General features: G+C 40.5%; 1 protein-coding gene across 1 annotated transcript in view; it reads right to left on the bottom strand.

Annotated features, from left to right (window-relative positions):
* The window catches only part of LOC126100695 (conserved oligomeric Golgi complex subunit 5), a 146235-nt gene that overhangs the window by 22943 nt on the left and 100468 nt on the right, over window positions 1-22824 (bottom strand). The window contains exons 10-11 of the mRNA XM_049911310.1: window positions 3417-3557; window positions 4-137 (exon numbers count right to left, since the gene is read on the bottom strand). Coding sequence (XP_049767267.1) covers window positions 4-137; window positions 3417-3557 — 275 coding nt within the window. The remainder of the gene's footprint in view (window positions 1-3; window positions 138-3416; window positions 3558-22824) is intronic.

The raw sequence follows: 22824 nt of genomic DNA, 5'->3' as shown, positions 1-22824 counted from the left end.
CACCTATGACTTGAGTAGCTTCACCATCAGTTACTGTCAGTTGTTCACACTTGAGGCAGAAAAGGCGCACTGCCTTTCCGATATTACGAGCCACTGTACGGCTAAGGGTCTCATCCACCAATGACACACTCAATTCACTGGAGACGAACATGAAATGAAAACTTTAGAGGATAAAACCTGATACAATTAATGTAAAACAGTGATACTGTCAATAGGACAATCATTGATCCGAAGAAGTTATTTTCAGAATTATTAATTTGCATCTGTATCTCCTTTTGATAACACAGTTAACCTGTGTCAAGATATTATTATTTTACAATATATCAAAATTTTTGATTGCCCCAGTATAATAACTGTGACTTTTGGTACGTCAGAGGATTAGTGCCACATGTGGATATGGCACAGGAGATCAGTTTGGCGACTAGGCTGGGGAGGGGGGGAGGGGGCAGGTAATGTCAGTCTGTGAAAGCTTTAGCAAGAACTTCAGCATAATGGACAAGGGATTGCTCGTCATTGCAGATGTGCTGTCTGCTATTGGTCAGACTACATAGGAAACAAATCACTTTCTTCAGAGTCCTAGAACAACTACCACCCCCATTACCTCTAGGATTCCTATGCATCTCTGTTGACGCCACCTGCTTACACACCAACGTCACCCACACTAATCGTGTTACCACTATCAAACACTAACTCTCTCAATGTCCTTTCGACTCTAAACCCACCACCCACTCCTTATACATCTAATAACTTCTGCACACAAGACTACTGCTTCTTTCAGCACAAGATATACGAACAAATATGCGGTGCCTGCACAGCACCCACCTATGCCAACCTGTTTCAAGGGCCATACAGAGAAAACCTTCTAAATCATCCAAAATCCCAAACCGCTTCTGCGGTCCAGGATTACTGAAGGCATCTTCATGACCTGCACTCAGGGCCACAACAGTATATTCTCATTCCTCCACAGTCTCACCATATTCTCCCCAAACTGCTTTTTCTTGTCTTCCTTACTTCAGTGTGGCAACTTACTGGATGTTGACCTCCATCCCTTCAATGTCACATACATCTCTTCCCATAAACAGTACCTGCATTTCAGTAACTCACATCTATTCCACACTAAAATGTCCGTCTCATTTTCTGGGCCATCCGTGGCACCTACGAGCAAACCCTTGTCCAGAATGATGAAGGTTTTATTAAGGGCTTAACAGAGCCTGTAGTAGTCACAAACAGATTTCATATACATATCCAAACATGTGAGAAGCACCCTACTTAAATTCTTCCCCATAAAGTGGTATTCCTCTAACCACCATATCCATGAAACATCCTTGTCCATCCCTATGTTACACCTACTCCCTATCCCTCTCCACACACGGATCATACTCCTACGGAAAACCCAGGTGCAAGACTTTTCCTACGCACTCAACCAGCACTTTCTATTCTAGTCCCACCGTAGGGATATCCTGTGCAACCAGCAGCAGGGCCACTTGTGAAAACAGTCACATCTTATACCAACTCTGCTGTAATTTCTGCACAGCATTTTAAGTAGGCATGGCTGTCAACCAGCTGTTCACCTGAGTGAAAGGCCGCACCCATATTGTGACCTAGAGCAGAGTTGTCCTATGACCATCCAGTGGCACATAATGCTGATAAGCACATATGCTTGACCCGAGTGGCTGCTCCACTACTTATGCCATGTGGATCCTTTGTCCCCAACACCTATGAATTATGTAGATGGGAACTGACCATGGCCCTAACTTCTTTGCTCCTGCTCCCTCTGTGGTGACACTGCCAGACACCAGGCTAGGTGGTAGCCTTTAAATCGACCGCGGTCCGTTAGTATACGTCAGACCCGCATGTCGCCACTATCAGTGATTGCAGACCAAGCGCCGCCACACAGCAGGTCTATTCTAGAGAGACTCCCTAGCACTCATCCCAGTTGTCCAGCCGACTTTGCTAGTGATGGTTCACTGTCTACATAAGCTCTCATTTGTAGAGACGACAGTTTAGCATAGCCTTCAGCTACGTCATTCGCTACGACCTAGCAAGGCGCCATATTCAGTTACTATTGATATTGATAATCATGTACCATCAAGAGCGATGTTCATCATTAATGGATTAAAGTTAAGTATCAAACCAGCTACGTCCACTTTCTGAATTCTAATTTCCTTGTCATGTTTCAGACCTCACGTCCGTATAGTTCTTCCCTCCTCACGCCAGCCTGCGTGAGCTAAAACGCGTGCATTTCGGCCTCCTCTAGTAACATGGTGTTGGCTCTTCTGCCAACACTACACCCTCTTCTTCTGGTCTCTCTCTCTCTCTCTCTTCCAACCCACTCCTCCACATTACTGTGTGCTATGCACAACTCTCTCTTCCTGTGGCCAAAATGAGCTCATCGGTAACACATTCCTATCCTGTGCACCTAGTGACTCTCCCTATCAGATGTTAAAAACCCTCCCTCCTGCTCCCTGCCTCCTTCCTCCACTTGCCTTCTACAGTTGACACAATCCCTTAGCCTAGTCAAGCAGCTATTCTGGGACAAAGTAGTCATGCAGGTGTATGTGCATTTTGTTAGCTACGAAGGAGGATTTGTCATCCTATTGTTTTTGTGTCTATTGCTGACACAATTATATGGAAAGTTGTTACCTTTACTACTTTCAATGAAACATACACGAGGATATTACAAAAATACTCTAAAATTTCACGACGTAAACAGGGGGCTTCTCCCAAACTTCAAAAACTGGAATCCCTTCCATGTGATATATTTCACAGTGATTTGAAGAACATAACTATGCCCGCACAGAATGTTTTTGAAATAAAGATTGCAGTTATTCTTCAGCACTTTTTGTCTTGCTGCTCACTTTTGAAAAGTTTACATCAACAATTACTGTTTACAGATAAAGCTCATTGTATACCATCCCTCCTTATCAACAGTGTGCAAAATCTTTTTCCTACTATTTCATATTCACCTTTGCATCACAGTTTTTCATGCTCCCTCCTTCCCTTAGTGCTTTTATTTCTCATTTATTGTTTTTCTTGTTGCTTGTTCTCTCTTCCATAAGCTTCCCTACTTCAGCACTGCAGAAAATTTTCATTTTCCAATCTTACTTTTGACCACTGTTCACTAAGGTGTCTTTTGATCCGTTTTTAGCATTTAAAATATGACTGCAACAAAACAACTTAGCACTCTTCACACTGTATTGTCATCTCATCCTCCCTTCCCACTATCGAGTAGTTCTCAATCTAGCCTAGTTCCCCCCCCCCCCCCCCCCCAAATGGGTTACTGAATGAGTAATTAGTATTACAGAAATGAAATTAACATTGTTAATATTATACTGATTCTTTTGTTTTTAATACATAAATGAGAACATGTCACACACACTATTCTGTACTGAAATATAAATGTTGTAGAATTATACCTTGTGATTGTTCTGATGAGAGAATCAACTTCTTCAGGAGGTGGAACAGCATCACCAGAAAACATAAGATTTACAGGATCAAGAAGACGAGACACTGATCTTGATAAGTATGCGTTTTCAAACGATACTACTACCAGGCGACTGCAAAAAAGGAACAAAGGTCATCCTTAAAAAGTTTTTTGAGAATGCTACAAAGCCACAGACATAAATTCATTAACATATTTTTGTTTCCATAATATGAGGATCAACACTACAGGCCATAAAATGTAGAGGAGAATATACAGAGGAGGGGGAAATAGCTAGACATACATAACACATAGTTAACTGAAAAGAAAATGATGAAAGTTGACACACTGCACATATCATCTGAGTATAAAGTAAGCAAAAAGCTTCAAAATGCTAGCCTTATTTTGTGAGATAAAATGATAAGAAAAAAAACAATAACCACAGAAACACCAGCACCACAAATTAATAGCAAATCTCCTTTTACAAATATACACCATTTTCTTCAACTCTAAGCAGAGTGGATATAATAATGATAATTATTATTATTCACTGAAAGACCTGAGTCGAAGCAAGGCCCCCGGAGTAGACAACATTCCATTGGAACTGCTGACGGCCTTGGGAGAGCCAGTCCTGACAAAACTCTACCATCTGGTGAGCAAGATCTATGAAACAGGCGAAATACCTTCAGACTTCAAGAAGAATATAATAATTCCAATCCCAAAGAAAGCAGGTGTTGACAGATGTGAAAATTACCGAACAATCAGTTTAATAAGCCACAGCTGCAAAATACTAACACGAATTCTTTACAGACGAATGGAAAAACTAGTAGAAGCTGACCTCGGGGAAGATCAGTTTGGATTCCGTAGAAATACTGGAACACGTGAGGCAATACTGACCTTACGACTTATCTTAGAAGAAAGATTAAGGAAAGGCAAACCTTCGTTTCTAGTATTTGTAGACTTAAAGAAAGCTTTTGACAATGTTGACTTGAATACTCTCTTTCAAATTCTAAAGATGGCCGGGGTAAAATACAGGGAGCGAAAGGCTATTAATAATTTGTACAGAAACCAGATGGCAGTTATAAGAGTCGAGGGACATGAAAGGGAAGCAGTGGTTGGGAAGGGAGTAAGACAGGGTTGTAGCCTATCCCCAATGTTATTCAATCTGTATATTGAGCAAGCAGTAAAGCAAACAAAAGAAAAATTCGGAGTAGGTATTAAAATCCATGGAGAAGAAATAAAAACTTTGAGGTTCGCCGATGACATTGTAATTCTATCAGAGACAGCAAAGGACTTGGAAGAGGAGTTGAATGGAATGGATAGCGTCTTGAAAGGAGCATATAAGATGAACATCAACAAAAGCAAAACGAGGATAATGGAATGTAGTCGAGTTAACTCGGATGATGCTGACGGAATTAGATTAGGAAATGAGACACTTAAAGTAGTAAAGGAGTTTTGCTATTTAGGGAGCAAAGTAACTGATGATGGTCGAAGTAGAGAGGATATAAAATGTAGACTGGCAATGGCAAGGAAAGTGTTTCTGAAGAAGAGAAATTTGTTAACATCGAGTATAGATTTAAGTGTCAGGAAGTTGTTTCTGAAACTATTTGTATGGAGTGTAGCCATGTATGGAAATGAAACATGGACGATAAATAGTTTGGACAAGAAGAGAATAGAAGCTTTCGAAATGTGGTGCTACAGAAGAATGCTGAAGATTAGATGGGTAGATCACATAACTAATGAGGAAGTATTGAATAGGATTGGGGAGAAGAGAAGTTTGTGGCACAACTTGACCAGAAGAAGGGATCGGTTGGTAGGACATGTTCTGAGGCATCAAGGGATGACCAATTTAGTATTGGAGGGCAGCGTGGAGGGTAAAAATCGTAGAGGGAGACCAAGAGATGAATACACTAAGCAGAGTCAGAAGGATGTAGGTTGCAGTAGGTACTGGGAGATGAAGAAGCTTGCACAGGATAGAGTAGCATGGAGAGCTGCATCAAACCAGTCACAGGACTGAAGACCACAACAACAACAATTATTATAATTATAATTATTATTGATATTTTAAGGGTGAAAAGCAAACAAACCAGTTAATAGCTTAATGTGCCTAAAATTGATTTGTATGAAAAAAATATTAGTGGAACAATTGTTTGTCTTTCACCCCTAAATTTGAAACTGTTCTGAAGAGAGACAGAAGAACCCATTAATACAAATAGTAATAACAATAATAATATTGCAGGTGACTTCTTGTCTTATCTTTACATGATATTGCTACAACTTCTCTAGTTGTCTTCATTAGGTATTGAGCACAAATTTTGTTTGTTTTGTTTTGTTTCAGGGCGCAAAAATAACTAGGGTCATACGCGCCCATGTCAAAACTATACAATATGAAGACAGAGAAGTGTTAAAAAATGACTACATTGACAATTCCAATCCACATAAGAGAAGACAGCTAAAAAGGGAGATGGAGAAAGGTCTATAAATACACCATAGAGAAACAAAGGTCCAGAACTAAAAGTTACATATTGCTACAATGGAAAAAAAAGTAAAACCCAGTCAACAGCCCGCATGTCGTTCGCTAAAATGGCTGATAACTCAGAAGACAAACACAATGAGAATGTAACTGGTTGAAAAAAGGGCATACTATCAGGAAATGGCATACCATCGAAGGTTGAGTGCAATGAGCACAAAGTGGTGGGGGAGTGTCACTTAACAAATGGCGATGGCTAAAAAGGCAGTGCCCCAACACCGCAACCTAGTTAAAATGACCCCCTCTTGGAGGGAGGGCTGAGAGGAGGTCGTCCAAGCCGCCGGGGAGAGGCTTAATAGCCTGGAGCTTATTCCCATGAAGGGAGGACCAGGGACGATGCCAAAGTGACAGACGGCAACACAGAAATAATCAGAGGGAAGATAAGAACTCACTAGTTCGAGGACTGCAGCCTTGGCAGAAGCGTCAGCAGCCTTGTTTCCTGGCAAACTGACATGACCAGGAACCCACATAAATATCATGGTGGCTCCATCAAGAGTGAGCAAGTGACAATTTTCATGGTTCAAATGGCTCTGAGCACTATGGGACTTAACATCTACGGTCATCAGTCCCCTAGAACTTAGAACTACTTAAACCTAACTAACCTAAGGGCAGCACACAACACCCAGTCATCACGAGGCAGAGAAAATCCCTGACCCCGCCGGGAATCGAACCCGGGAACCACAATTTTCCTGGACCCATTGCATTATGGGATGGGCCATGTACAGTGCACAGAGGCTACCAAGGGTGCTGAGAGAGTCTGAGCAGAGAACATAATTGAAAAGTCTGTGTCACCGGACATACTCCGTGGCCTGATACAGGGTGAAGAGCTCTGCTGTAAATACTTAGCAGTGTTCTAGAAGCCGATACCAAAAAACATTAGTACCAATGACGAAGGCACACCTGACACCACGGTCAGTCCGAGAGCCATCAGTGTACACAAAGGTACTATCACGAAGTTCCATGCGAAGGTCGTGAAACTGAAGGCGATAAAGTGAGGCTGGAGTAGTGTCCTTAAGAAGCGAATGAAGGTCAAGGTGAACATGGGATGTTGCACGAAGAGTTTACACCCACTGGGAAAGTTGCAGATACCACGAAGTTAAGCTGCGGGAGCAAGAACCGAAAGTGAACTCCAGGAGGGGAGGTAACAGAGAAGAGGGACGCACCCCATACTGCCAGATTTTGTTGCCCACTGTTTGGACAACATCCGAACTGTCAATGGTAAATACTGTATTACCCACAGGAATTGTTTCCTGGTTTTTCTGATCCTGAAATCAGTAATAGAAATTAGAAATCAACATAAGGGCTACATCAAAATGTAAAAAAATTATACAGAAGGAATATATCATAAGACAACAACTTTTACTGAAGGACTTCTTAACAGGCACAAATATAAGGGGAAAGAGAAAGATTACTGAGGTATTTTCTGTTGTGGTTTATGCAAACTCATCTGCCAGTGCCCACATTTTAATTAAGTTGCAACCTATTTCCCTATTAATTGAATTATTTGTTGCTCTGATTTTGATTGCCTTCTAAAAAACTTGTCACCTGCACCACAATGCTGGAGTCTGCATACTTCATTTCATGGTGAATGATGAGGCACTATTTGGTGACAGCTTATCTACTTGGCTCCTTTATTTGTGTCTAGTACCCCCATTCTTCACTTTTTTGTGTTTAACAGTTCCTACAATTTGTCCAACGAGTGGCATGCTCCATTTGCATGTTAAATAGTATACGCCCTGTTTTTAGAGCCCTAAATTATCTTTCATGCAACACAGCACACATTTTAATTTTGTTGGGGGAATTGATACACACTGGAAACAATATTTTCAAAATATTCTGCCAAACTTTACAGAAATGATGAACACTAATGTTGATTTCTCTTCTCAGGTAGTGTTAAATTGTGATGTAGAGCATTCTCACCCTCTTGTTATGACAGCATGTATATGTGGACAAGGGAAAAAAATTCCCGGATTTTTCCTGGATAAAAACACACTTTTTCCAGGGGAAAATACACATTTTCCTGGGTGATAATATCCCACAGACTGTAAAACTTTTTTTAGCAATTCTTTGAGTGGTAAGGGTTTTATACACCATTTCCCACCACTTTAGAAAATGAAACCCAGCAAAAAAAATAATGCATTTTGGAAAGATCTTGGATGTGCAGTAACATGTATGTTGCATATTTTCTTATTACATAAGTATAAAAACAAATTCCACCAAACACAGCACATTAGTTTTTGAAGCACTGAAATCCAGATTTTAATGTGCTCTTGTCAGCCAATCACAGCTTACGTCACATTATCCCACCAGCCAATGAAAGGTATTCAGAACATAGGATACCTGATGTAGTCAGCCAAAAGCTACATCACTGTTAAAACGGAAAAGTTTATGGTTTAAATTAATATACGTGTAGTGTAGCTACAAGAAAAGCTAAGCCTTTTCATTTATTTATTTATCTTTTTTATGGCGAGTGTTATCCTTTAAGATATAACAAACATGAATGTGCCAGTGAAATTTTAAATGCTGGCATAAATATTTTGTCTTCTTAGTGGCTGGTCCTCAAAGTTTTAAGTTTTGAATGAGAGTCAATCACTCTGTGATTTAAGAAATTCATCGCACATTTTCACACGTAACATAATTCATCTTGCATAAAAGGAAATTTACTTTGAAAGTAATGCTTCTCTAACCACCATTTGCAATATTTTCCTGCCCCCTGGTAGAAATGTAAATTTTTGTGATGTCATGCTCATTGAAAGCAGTTGTTATTAAGTACTGCATAGTCTTCGTTCTGGAGACTTGACACATTTTGCTGGCAGTGAACAGTTATGTGCACACTGTGTTTTGGTGTAAGTTTTTCATTGGTGTCTCTCTCTTGTTTATGTTTTATTGCCACAGTATTATTCTACAGTAGCGGGCTAAAGTAAAATTCTTTGTTAGAATGTCAGTTGTTACCAGTCAAAATTACAAGTATTTTAACTCAAAAGTAAGACAATGAAAATTTCCGGGAATTCTAAAAAATTCACAGGTTTTTACCAGATGGAAAAATTCCCTGGTTTTCCCCAGATTTCCCGGTTGTCCCAGGGCATATACACCCTGTATGTGTACCTGTTCTTTTTTAAAAGTTGTGTCAAGTGTCTTGGTTCTTCAGTGAGGCTTCTATATCAACCATCATACGTTCCCTGAGGCATGCAGACAGAGGCCAGTGTGGGTGGTCTTCTAGTACACATTGTGTTACAGGGATACATTGGCTCTACTCATAACCAAAATGGTAAAAAAAAGTAAACGTTCATCTTGTTTTGTTACCACTGTGAATTTTATGGTTCACGTTGAGATGATACATGTGGCCAGTCTACAAATGTGCTATGAGTGTACTATTAAAAGCATGTTGGTTTATGTTTAGCAGATTCTAGAGCTCTAGCCTAAAAAATGTTCCATGTCAAATTTGACAACTACTCATGTTAACAAGCTGCCCATAACCACTCCATTTGTTTGTTCATAATATTTCCTGTAGAAGAGAAGGTAAGTTGATGGGAGGACATATGAACAGAGCTATGTAAAGTCTGCATTGTACTTCTCATCAAATAATTACAATATTTTTTTAAGTGTGACTTAGGTAAAGAGACAAACCACATCAATACTAATTATGATATCCTTCTCTTGGAGTGAAATTTTACTGAAAAGACACTTGAAATGGGTGGAATTACAAATGCGGTGTCCATATTTCCCCACGTAATGACAAAGGTATTGTTTGTGTTGAGACAATACTACATGCAATACGGCACACTGGAATATAGGTTGCACAATGTGACACTTATCAGTGTGACACCCGCATTCCCAGTAGGGTGGTACGATATGCGATTCGATACAATATGCAATGTGGCTCATCATATGACAAACAACAAAACAGCATTAATCATATTTCTGTTTATGTTTCAGTGTCAATCATGAGCTCTTCTGAAGATGATATTATTGTGGTTTATTGTTATTTAAAGCTCAAAAAACTGAAAAATAAAGGGAAGTACTTGGTGCACCCATACAATGCTACAAATATCATAGTTCAGCTGTGATCTCCCATGATGTCTCTCAACACAAAAAATTCCATGAATTCTACAGAATGACCACTTTTTGGACTAACTAGCATCAGCTACTATGAGAAAGCACAACACAGCTGTGCAGCTACTCATTACAATAAGGTAATATGGTAAAAGTGTGTGAATGACATTAAAAATGTCACCATGAAAAATTTCATCTTTGTAAGACAACCTCGTAAGGTACTTTATTTAGTGTCATGTACATATCATGGAAAAAAGTTGCAACATCAAAAAATAATTAATGTAGAGAAATGAAATTTTGGGAATACATTTGTCTAGGTAGGTAACATATTCAAGATCACAGGTTAATGCAAGCAAGAGACAAACCACTGCAAATGTGAAATGCTGATACTTAATGACTGATGTAATCACCAGAATGTTACATACAAGCGTGCAAATGTGCACAAATTCTGTTACACAGGTGCTGGATGTCAGTTTGTGAGATGGAATCCATGCCTGTTGCACTTGTTCGGTCAAAACACGGATGGTTAATGCTGTTTGTGGATAATGCTGTAATTGTCGTCTGATGATGTCCCGTATGTGCTCGATTGGAGACAGATCTAGTGATTGAGCAGGCCAAGAGAACATGTCGATGCTCTGTAGTAATTACAACAGCAGTATGTGGGCGAGAATTATCCTGTTGGAAAATACATCCTAAAGTGCTGTTCATGAATAGCAGCACAACGGATCAAATCACCGGACTGATGCACAAATTTGCACTCAGGGTACATTGGATAACCACGAGAGTGCTCCTGCTGTCATTCGAAATTGCATTCCAGGCCATAACTCCTGGTGTAGGTCTACTGCGTCCAGCAAGCAGACAGGCTGGTTGCAGGTCCTCAACTGGCCTCCTCCTAACCAAAACACAGCCATCACTGGCGGCGAGGCAGAAATAGCTTTCATAGGAAAACACAACATACCTCCACTCTACCCTCTAATGAGCTCTCATTTGACATCACTGAAGTTGCAAATGGCTGTGGTTTGGCGTCAGTGGAATGCATGCTAGAGGCCGTCTGGCTCAGAGCTGTCCCTGACGTAACTGATTTGTAAGTTTGTTGTGTCACTGTGCTCAATTTGGTGCTTCAGAAGCAGTATGATGCACCAGAGCCATACACCTAAAACAATCGTCTTCCCTCTTTGTAGTGCCATGTGGCTGTCTGGAGTACAGTCCTCTTGCAACAGTACAGTCTTGGAATCACCACTACCAGCAATCGGGTATAGTGGCTACATTCTTGCTACGTGTTTCTGAATTATCACAGAAGGAACAGTACATTCTTGTACCCACCGCTACCAGTAATCGGGTATAGTCGCTACATTCTTGCCACGTGTTTCTGAATTAGTGCATAAGGAACAGTACATTCGTGTAACCACCGCTACCAGCAATCGGGTATAGTGGCTACATTTTTGCCACGTGTTTCTGAATTATCGCAGAAGGAACATCCAGCTTCTTGTAGCCCTGTTAAAGGATCTCGTTCAAACTCTCCCTAAAGGCATTTTTAAATAGCACAAACTCCCCACATCCTATCTTAAAGGTATCTACTGTTCATGACCACTGCAATATGTATTTAAAGCAAACCTAATTTGCATCCTCACAATGCGAAATTGGAACAGACATCATCTTTCAGATGTAGAAACATTCCTACCATCTTTTGCTGATGCCGCACAACTCCTTCTTGATGTTCTGATATTTTGCCCCAGATTGTGTGTGTGTGTGTGTGTGTGTGTGTGTGTGTGTGTGTGTGTGTGTGTGTTTATAGAGGACATCATTTTTGTTACTGACTATAGAATTTTTTTATTTCACAATTGCAGTTCCAACTGATAATGACCTTAAAAGCAAAATAGTAAATGTGAAATAAAAAACTCTCTGCAATCAACTTGAAAAATGATGTCCTAGAAAATTTTACATGACTGTGAGCCCTAACCACAAGAAGTTAATCAATATAAGTAAAGGTTACAAATTAATAAACCTAGGATAATATTTCTACACTGTTCAGTTCTGCAAAGTAGTATATGATTCAGGTTGAGGAGTATTTAGAATAAACATTGCGGGATTTGAAATGAGATCTGTCACCATCACTGGTGTAGCAGTGAGTGGTGAACTCTGCATAAGGGTAGACAATATGTTTGAGAAAAAGGAAGTAGCTTACAATAAGAAAAATACTGACATGTCCATCATGGCTACATCCAGCTATTAATTCAGAAGTAACAGCAATTTAAATTTCAGATCTCTTTTATATTTATCATGAAGTTTCCTCAAATCAGAGAGTATGGACTGAAGAAACATCTCGTCCGAATCATCAGCTGATGACTGCCAATGTCTCTTCATTTCATCAGGTTTTTCATTTCCTGCTTCAGCATATACAGGCTGCATACAAAAAAGAAATATGTGGAGTAACTGTGCACTCTGCATAGCAGGAAGCAGTAGCACTGTATGTGGCACATAGCTGCCAACCTCAACAATTGGCATACTGGAACTGAAATATGAAGTTCCAATGTCCCTACTGAACACTTCTGATATCTGAAATGTGCGATAAGCAGAATGTCATGGGCCTTGAAAGATTCAAGGCCTCACTTATCTTCAACAATCACAATGTACAATTGCAGCTGTTATCCACCCACCATGTTGGGCAGTATCATTCTTCGTAAACATAAAGTTCAAAACTCCTCCAACAAAAACAGATGGCCCGTGAAGAACAGGTTGAGCTCGTAACTGGCCCTGTATAGTAATTGATATTACCAACTGATTTATAAACAGTACCATGGAACCGTTTTCTCCTCCTATAGTAACACGGCATCTCTGTATGTCGTCCAATGCCGTTGCACAAGCAGCTGCACGATAACTGACGCCACCTTTCCAGATACATTACACATAAGTATGTCGCTTATCTCTGGCCGCAACTTCCTGTCCAGTGTCGTTATCCACTCTGTCAACAATAGTGCATGTGGTGCCTTACAAAAGCACCAAGCATGGACCCCCACCTCTTGTACGGCTCAGTGTTGTGCGGCAAATCATGAGCTATGACTCACAGAACTGCCCAGAGGTGCTGCACACAGAGGGCATCTCAGGGTGCCCCTCAGAGCTACAACACCAGAAGAATTGCTTCTTGGCTTTTGGCAAGATCGATATGTGGTATCCTTTTTTTTTCCAATTCTTATAATATATTGTAAAATCAGCTACAGATAACATATCTGAAATGTGCGATAAGCAATAATGTCCAGGGTGTTGAAAGATTCAAGGCCTAGTTTATCTTTAACATTACCACAACATACAACATCGGAACATCATATTTCAGCCCTAGTATGCTTTTGGTTGTAAGAACTTGCAACATTCACAAGACTAATGAGACTGGTCTACCTATGTATGGTCTAAAGGGGTTCGTGTATGTGCAAATGTGAAAACTGTAGCTGATCTTACAATGTAATATAAGAATTGAAATAAAGAACTTTTTCCTTAAAAAGAAAAGCTGATTGCTTATCGCACATTTCAAATATTAGAGGTTTTTAACAGAGGACATCAGAACTTCCTATTTCAGTTCCAGTATGCCTATTTGGTAAGGTCTCACAATCTCCGTAAGGCTAATGAGACTGAGTCTATATTTGTATGGTTCAAAAGTGCTGGTGTATATGCAGATGTAAAAATTGTAACTGATTTCACAATGTATTATAAGAACTGAAATAAAGAACCTTGTTCTAACACACACACACACACACACACACACACACACACAAACAACACACGGTGATTACTTTTTTCACTACAAACCTTTCAATATACGCCCAGTGGTTTACATATTTGTGAAGTATCACAATAATTATGAGCAATAATGAAAAGAAAATCAATTTGTTATCCAGCTGTGATGAGAATATGCGTGAATCCCTTAAAGTGGTTTTTAATTTTTTTACGTAAAAAGTAAAAGATCTACTGAGAAACAAACTACACAGAAAGTTACACCTCATATCTGGCAGGTTGCATTTGTATGACCTAAGATGAAAATTCTTAAGATATTTTCCTTGACACCCCCAGGTTTTGAGAAACCACCCTTAAAGTTCATGATTGCATCAAAATTGGTAGTATCAACAGATAGTTGATTATTGAGTATTTTTTCATCATCATTTGCATGGTTCACAAATGTGTATTTTTCTAGAATCTGAGGTAAGAAACTGTTACAACTGCCATTTCTGTGCCTGTGAGGCGAACTCTGTTCAACAAACGCGCAGCTGATGCAGTGGCCAAGGCACCTGGTTGGGAAGGAATGAACCTGCGTTCAATTCCCAGTTCCCCATTATGCAGTTTCTTTTCATTTGCATTTTTCCCATAAGGAAATTGGTACGAATAAGAGGGTTAATCAGGCAATCAAAAAGAAATAATAACAAGAAAGGCACATAAAATTCTCAAACAACTTGTGTTAGTGAAGAATTAAAATTTTTGCCATGATTTCCATACAATGGCTCTTTCAGTCACTCTGTTAGATGTCCTCACTTTGCTTCAAACAACTACATGGACGACACTTGTCATATAGACATTTGCAGCAAATATTTTCATGGCCACCTAGAATGTTTACTTGATGCAATCTTTTGCAACTACATTGTTCCTTACAAAGATTTGGATAAATCAAGACTTTGTTTAAATTTAAAAATATTTCTTTTTTGGGAAATAATTTTAATGCCTGTTTCAAATATGATAACATTAGCTGAAAAATCGGTGTTGAAAGGTGATTCTGTCTTACACTATGAGTCGTCGTTGAATGTACGCAGCTGTGCAACTCCCATTAGGTTTGGTTGTGCGTGTCTCACTGGATTTCCCTACAAACACTGCAATTCTGAAACCTCCAAATAAAGTTTCATACTGCACCATGTTGTAAACATGCAGTGTGTGGTCAGCTGTCTTACATGCCTTCTTGTATATTTGTAACACTATTACTCAGAATTGTTTTCATGCAACAAGGCTTAAAATTTTACTTCTTTACTAATCAAAGTCATTTGAGAAATTTAATTGCCTACTTTATTGTTATTCCTTATTGAGTATCTTATTAACCCTCCAATTTCCATCAATTTCAATATGGAAAAATTTACAAATAAAAAAACTTGCACATTGCATTTTATAATTAAACACAGAGTCTCTGCTCTCCAGCTAGATGCCTTGGCTGCTATGCCAGTGGTGCTTTTATTGAAGACTGTTTAGGAACCTTATGGGTACATAAGTGACAGTCGTAACAGTTTCTTTGCTCAGTTTCTTGGAAAATGTGTGTTTGCAGACACACGACAAGTAAAACTGCACAATTTTCCGTTACATATTGACCCTGTCAATTCTGATTTAATTGTGTGTCATGAACTGTATATAGGGGTTTTTTTCTCCTCAAAACCAGAGATATTGGGCCAAAATATCTTAGGCTCTTTCATTTTAGGTTGCACAAAAGTGACCTGCCAAATATGAGCTGAATCAGTTGGCCGTTTCTGAGGTCTTTGCCTTGTAAGTGACAAACACTAACCAAAATATCTCAAATTCTGTTTCTGATTAGTGACAGGCTGGTACCATAAAACAGTCACTACAGCTGCATGAGCACATACTGCTCACAGTTTATAGGAGTAAAAACAGCAAAACCTGCACCTGACAAAGACTAACAGGGAAGTTGCCAAAATGAAATGTAAAGATAAAATGACAACTCAGCTGCAAATTCAAATACTAGTAAACCTATGTCATCACTGTTAGTACTGTGTTACAACACAGAGCCTACACCTTCCCCTGTTCTCTTCTCTTGGCAACAAGCCATCTTGAGGGTAAAATGCGTAAATTTGTAACAGCTGCAATAACTTTAATCATTCACTACATTTTCCAGTAACTTGGAAAACAGCTTATTTTGAACTCAGTGTTACTCGATTACAAAGCTGTTATTCTAATTACATTGTGATTATTCATTACCAAAACTGATTAAAAAAACATTTAATTTTTGTTGTTCTTGGCCTTGTTCACAGTCATTCAACTCTGTTACTGTCAAGTTCCCACACAATCCAGTGTTGGTCAGCTTTGGGTTTTTCAGCATCATATGGTTTTATTACCTTCATTTACTCAACTGGGAATGAAAGTTTTAAGTTGATGTGTTGAGATATTATTGAAGGATAGCAGTTATGTTATACATATTTTCATGTAATACACTGCTTGCCAAGAAAAGTGAAGCACCCAAAAGGAAAATAAACCAAACTTCATAGGTTGAGAGGGTCCGTATGTTATATAAGTGATCACAATATCGAGTCACATATACAAGCAGATTGGCTGTGTGAGTCCACTTCTCATTAAGATGTTCCACACCCTCTGGCCTGTATGTACGCACCAATTTCGTTGGGAAGGGTGTCATTAAGTAGTCATCATCTCTCCAGATGCAAGCAGGTTCACAGCTGTTGTAACTGGAATGAAGTTTACATCCAAGCTGGTCCCACACATCTTTCATCTGCGACAGATCTAGGGATTTACCTAAAAACAAAGATGATGTGACTTACCAAATGAAAGTGCTGGCAGGTCGACAGACACACAAACGAACACAAACATACACACAAAATTCAAGCTTTCGCAACAAACTGTTGCCTCATCAGGAAAGAGGGAAGGAGAGGGAAAGACGAAAGGATGTGGGTTTTAAGGGAGAGGGTAAGGAGTCATTCCAGTCCCGGGAGCGGAAAGACTTACCTTAGGGGGAAAAAAGGACGGGTATACACTAGCACACACACACATATCCATCCACACATATACAGACACAAGCAGACATATTTAAAGACAAGACATCCTTTTGTCTTTCCCTCTCCTTCCCTCTTTCCTGATGAGGCAACAGTTTGTTGCGAAAGCTTGAATTTTGTGTGTATGTTTGTGTTCGTTTGTGTGTCTGTCGACCTGCCAGCACTTTCATTTGGTAAGTCACACCATCTTTGTTTTTAGGTATATTTTTCCTTCATGGAATGTTTCCTTCTATTATAACCAGATCTAGGGATTTTTTAGACAGTGGGGCTACCTCAGCATCACACAGCTGGTTCATGGACATATATGCCATGTTCTGGCATAACCAAAAGCATCGGGATGAAGATGAAGAATGCAAGAGAAGAGAAGGCGGTCAAATGACGTCGGCCAATGGTGCGCTGATTAGGACCGCACCATGACAGGAGTGGCCTCAACAAGAGGAGAATACAAGGGCCGCCTCCTGCCAGCCTCAGCAGCTCAGTATCAGTTCGGTATTCGAACAGTATTTGCAGAGTTGTAGCCAGGACTTGCAGAACAGTTACTAGTGATCCCGATCCATTGCTTGTTGGACATTGTCTATAGCCAAGAACATTAATTTCTGCATATCGCCCATCAATTGTTGTACATTCAAGTTAAGTATTGTCAATCCTCTTAATTTGTACTTAAAACTATTATTGTGATTTTGCTTGAATTGTTGTACAGCATCCTGAGAATGCAGCATCCTTTAGGCACCCTAGACGAGATGAGTGGACAAGACCCCACATAATCACAATGAGTATCCACCAAAACCAGGACCTAATGACCACGGACTTTTTTTGTGTTTTTTGCTGGTGCCTTAATTCTCTCGTCTTTACTTTGCAAGGGTGCTTATTGCTTTAACAGTTTCTTGTCATTTTTGCTAATCAGTGTTTTCATGGGGGGGGGGGGGGTTTGCAGAAATTTACTTTGCTTGTGTCCCCCCCCCACCCCCCCCCCCCCCCCCCACCCGCTCAGGCACCACAGTCGCAAGTGTTAGATGCAACACAGCTAATGCAGATGTTTCAGTTCCAGATGCAGCAGATCTCAGCAACGCTGCATGTCCGGCAGAACAAGTACTTCCTACTGCAGCTGCTATACCACCTTTGGACAGCTTCATGAACAAGAAGAGAAATGGCTCCAGTGGTTGTCCCAATTTGAAGCCCACAACATCACCCACAATCTATCACATTACTTTCGTTTTGGAGATGCTAATCTTCATACCATAGTCCTTACATTTCTGATCTAGCTCTGAAATATTACTTTGCAAACTTTCAATCGAATCTGCCATCACAACTAAGTCATCCGCATATGCAAGACTGCTTATTTTGTGTTCACATATCTTAATCTCACCCAGCCAGTCTATTGTTTTCAACATATGATCCATAAATAATATGAACAACAGTGGAGACAGGTTGCAGCCTTGTATTACCCCTGAAACTACTCTGAACCATGAACTCAATTTATCGTCAACTCTAACTGCTGCCTGACTATCCATGTAAAGACCTTTAATTGCTTGCAAAAGTTTGCCTCCTATTCCATAATCTTGTAGAACAGACAATAACTTCCTCCTAGGAACCCGGTCATAGGTATGACAAGCAAATGCAAATTAAATGTGCTTTCGGTGCTTTATATTCAGATATTATGTTGCGCGATGCGATATCAAAACCCGGAGAACAAATTTTAAAACAGTCCGATCCATCATTTCAACAGGTAGTGCAAATTTTAGATCGATATGATTCTGGTACCTTATTGGCTCATACATTTGAGGAGCCAGCTATTTCTCGGGTTGAGTCTCTTGCTTAAACAACCTTCCACACTGTGCAAGCAGTTCACTAAACAGGTGGCTGCACAGGCACACAGATTTAAGTCTTGCCCTCACTGTTATTCATGGCAAAAATGTCAAGACTGCCCCTTCCAACACACTCAGTGTTATGCCTGTGGTAAGAAAGGACATGTACAATCTGTACATTTGCAATAGAACAAACGTAAGAATTCAGCCCACTCACAGAAATCTCCTTAGACGGCCCATTTCATAAATGTAGTATATTCCAAGTCTGCAACAAGTATTAGCAAAACTAGTAAGTGTGCAGTTTCTTCAATGATATGCCCAGTCGAACAAACTTTTCGTTCATTTACTTATTTGCGGGAACCGTGTGAAATTTCACTTGAACACGGGCGCCCCTGTCACATTGCTCAATCATCACACATATGAACTGTTAGGCTCGCCACACGTGTCTAAAACTAGCATGCAACTGACAGCTTGCAATGGACAAGACATTCCCGTTCTTGGAAAATGTACTTTGCCTGCCATGCAATGCTAGCATACGCGAACAGTGACTTTTAGAGAGCTACAATCACGTGAGTGTGAGAACATATTTGGTCTTGATTCTTTTGATATGCTTGGCTTTAACATTCAGGACAATGTATTGTCAGTGTCTGCACTCAATGCCAAAGATAGTGCTAAAAGAATTCCTGGAACTATTTTCTGAAGGTTTAGGCAAAGCTAACAATTTTGTTGCACATATTACTCTGAAAGACAATGCTCAGCCAAAATTTCGCCAGGCCAGAACTCTTCCCATTGCATTACGGGACAAAGTCTTGGTTGAACTTTAAGAATTGCAAGATAGCAGGGTTATTGTGCCCATATCAGTTAGTCAGTGGGCAAGTCCACTGGATTTGCTCCCCAAACCTTCAGGTCACATTTGCCTCTGTGTTGACTTTAAGTCTACGGTCAACCCACAAACTGTAATTGATACTTATCTATTGCCACGCCCAGAGGATCTCATGGACAAATTACGTTCTGGATGCTACTTTTAAAAACACAATTTGCAAGACGCATATCTTCAAATACTGCTCGTTGAAGACTCTCAAAAAGTGTGTGTGGTAAATACTCATTTGCATTTGTTTAAATATTTGCATTTGTCTTTTGGCAGTGCTTCCGCACCCGCCATTTTCCAGCGGTATTTGGAACAGCTGACTGCACAAGTGCCAAACTGTTCAAACTATTTGGACAATATTGTAGCAGCAGGTTGTACAGCTGAAGAACATCTTGCAAATTTACGTGCTTTGCTTCGAGTGTTATCTAAAGTATAGACTGGACAAGTGTGATTTTTTTAAAACCTGAGTTGCAGTATCTTGGTCATGTCATAAACACTCAATGTGTACATCCTCTTCAGTCGCATTTGTTGGCCATACAAGATTTGCCAGTTCCTCACAATATCACAGAAATGGAGTGGGTTTTAGGGAAAATGAACTATTATATTCGGTTCATACTGAATGCTGCACAACTAACAGCTCCATTGCATCACTTGCATTGCAAGATTATCCTCTTTGTTTGGACAGATGAGTGCCAAGTAGCTTTTCAAAACCTTGAAGATGCACTGCTCAGTGATCGATGCATAGTTCACTTTGATCCTGACAAACTAATGGTATTACATGTTGACGCTTCCTCTTATGGAATTGGTGCAGTGGTTTCGCAGAGAATTGGTAATAAAAACACACCTATCACTTTCGCGTCAAAAGTGTTGTCCAAAGCTTAGTGTAACTATTCACAAATTGAAAAAGAGGCTTTGGCTGTTGTGTAAGGTGTCACCAAATTTCACCACTATTTGTATGGCAGAAAATTCTACTTAGTAAAGGATCAGAAGCCTTTGCAGTCCTTGTTTCATCTGACAAAACCAGTTCCTGTACAAACTGCCCAAAAATTGCAAAGGTGGGCTTTGTTGTTGTCTAAATACCAGTACGGGATTGTGTATTGTCCGACAGCTCAACATGATAACGCGGACATGCTTTCATGTCTTCTGATTGGTGCTGATACAGACTTTGATGCTTCTGCTGCATCTTTTTGTCACATCAATGCTCAGGATTCTGAATTGCTTCAATCTTTTCAATGAACTATAAGAAAATTGCACAGGCCATGGAAGCTGATCCGAAATTGAACATTTTGCACATCTTGGCCTCGTTCCTTGCATAGCATAAAGAGCTCCTTAGTGTGCATAGGCTCGTTGTACAGAAAGGTGTGATTCGTGTTCAAAATGACAGTGGACAGTCACGTGTGTTGATCCCTAAAGCTTTGTAAAAAGAAGTATTGCAGGTATTTCACCAAGGATACTGGGGGATTGTTCGTAGGAAACAGTTAGTATGTCAACACTGTAGTTGACAGGGTATGGACACCAAATAGAACAGATGACGTCACAGTATCACGCATGCACAGAAAATCAGTCTTCTCCATCACAAAAAATTCTCTGCTTGCCCTCAAGTCATAATCGCCATGGCTACATGTGCACATAGACTTTGCAGGACCTTTTTGGAACACTTGTAGGTTGATAGTGGTTGACTCGTATAGCAAGTTTCCTTTTGCTGTGCCAATGAACTCGACAACATTGCATAGCACAATTCAGGTGTTGTCATTGGTTTTTTGCCTAGAAAGTTTACGTGAAGTAATAGTGTCAGTCAATGGCCCTCAGTTGAAGTCAAATGAATTTGAAACATTTTGTGAATGCAATGGCATACACCATTGCACCCACAGTCAAATGGCGAAGCGGAATGTTTGTCATAACCTTCAAGCAGCAGATGGCCAATCTTCGCTCTGCACACACCATGGATCAAGCATTTCAACTGTTTCTCGCCTCATATTGTTCGCACCCACGAGATGGACAGTCGCCGGCAGAACTGTTTCACGACCACCGCCATTGAACACTGCTCCACCCTCCTCAGCATTAGGCTCCAAACAAAGGCCGCAAGTATCATTTTGTGCCACATGATATTGTCTTTTACAGGGTTTTTAGCGGCAGCTGATGGTGGGTGTGAGGCAAAATCGTCCGTCGACTTGACGTTTGCATGTATCTTCTTTCAGGTCCATATGGCTTGCACTGCTGCCATCAAAATCAACATCACCTCTGTCATGTACATGATGATCTTTCAGTCTCTCTTCCCCCAGATTCATGGATCCAGAGAACAGCATGGCCACAGCAGCCACCAGAGAGTGTCACCATGATATTGTGGGATGACTCCATGGAGACGGAGCCTTCACCTCCTCCACCTCCCCTCGTCCTACCGATGGAGCGGGACCTGCCTACATCGCAGCAGTGCCGCCTTCTTCATGGCAGCTGGAGCTGGACGCGTACTCTTCTGGTCGTTGTTCAGGTGACGTTTCCACCAGAGCGCAGAAGCTGGATGGCGGGGTATGGCCGGAAGCTTGATGTCCCCTGCAACCACAGCATCCAGCCTGGCGATGTGCCCACACTCCTGCCTCCCCCATCGTGGTCGCACTCCCTACACAATGATAGTCCGTTGCTTTGGGGGGAGGAATGTTCTGGCGTAACAACAAGTGCCAGAACAAAGATGAAGAACACAAGAGAAGAGAAGGCGGTGAAACGATGTCAGCCAATGGTTCACTGATTAGGACCGCACCACGACAGGAGCAGCCACAACAAGAGGAGAATATAAGTGCCGCTTCTGACAGCCTCGACCGCTCAGTATCGGCTCAGTATTTGTAGAGTTGTAGCCCAGCAGTCACAGAACAGTTATTAGTGATCCCTATCCGTTGCTTGAGTGGACATTGTCTATAGCCAAGAACATTACTGTTTGCATGTCACCCATTGCTTGCGACACTTGTTGTACATTCAGGTTAAGTATTGTCAATTCTCTTTATTTGTAATAAAATTATTAATGTGGTTTTATTTGAACTGCTGTATAGCATTCCAAGAGCGCAGCATCCTTTAGGCACCCTAGATGAGACGAGTGGGGAAAACCCCTCATACCAGGTGTGGACAAGCATTGTGCTAATGAAAAGTAGCACCATGATACTGTTGCATAAGATGAAACACGAGAACACACAATGTCTGTGATATACAGTTGTGCTAAAATGGTTCCCTCAGTCACCACCTGCTATGACCTGAGGTCACACCCAATGGTTCCCCATACCATGATGCCAAGAGTAACACCACTATACCTCTTCCAAATATTTGAAGAATGGGACCTTTTCCCATGTTGCCACTAAATCTGCCAACAATGGTCATCTAGAGTAGTGCAGGATCAT

Source organism: Schistocerca cancellata, chromosome 9 (assembly GCF_023864275.1).
Source record: "Schistocerca cancellata isolate TAMUIC-IGC-003103 chromosome 9, iqSchCanc2.1, whole genome shotgun sequence".
NCBI lineage: Eukaryota > Metazoa > Arthropoda > Insecta > Orthoptera > Acrididae > Schistocerca > Schistocerca cancellata.
This window is presented reverse-complemented; position numbering and strand designations above follow the sequence as displayed.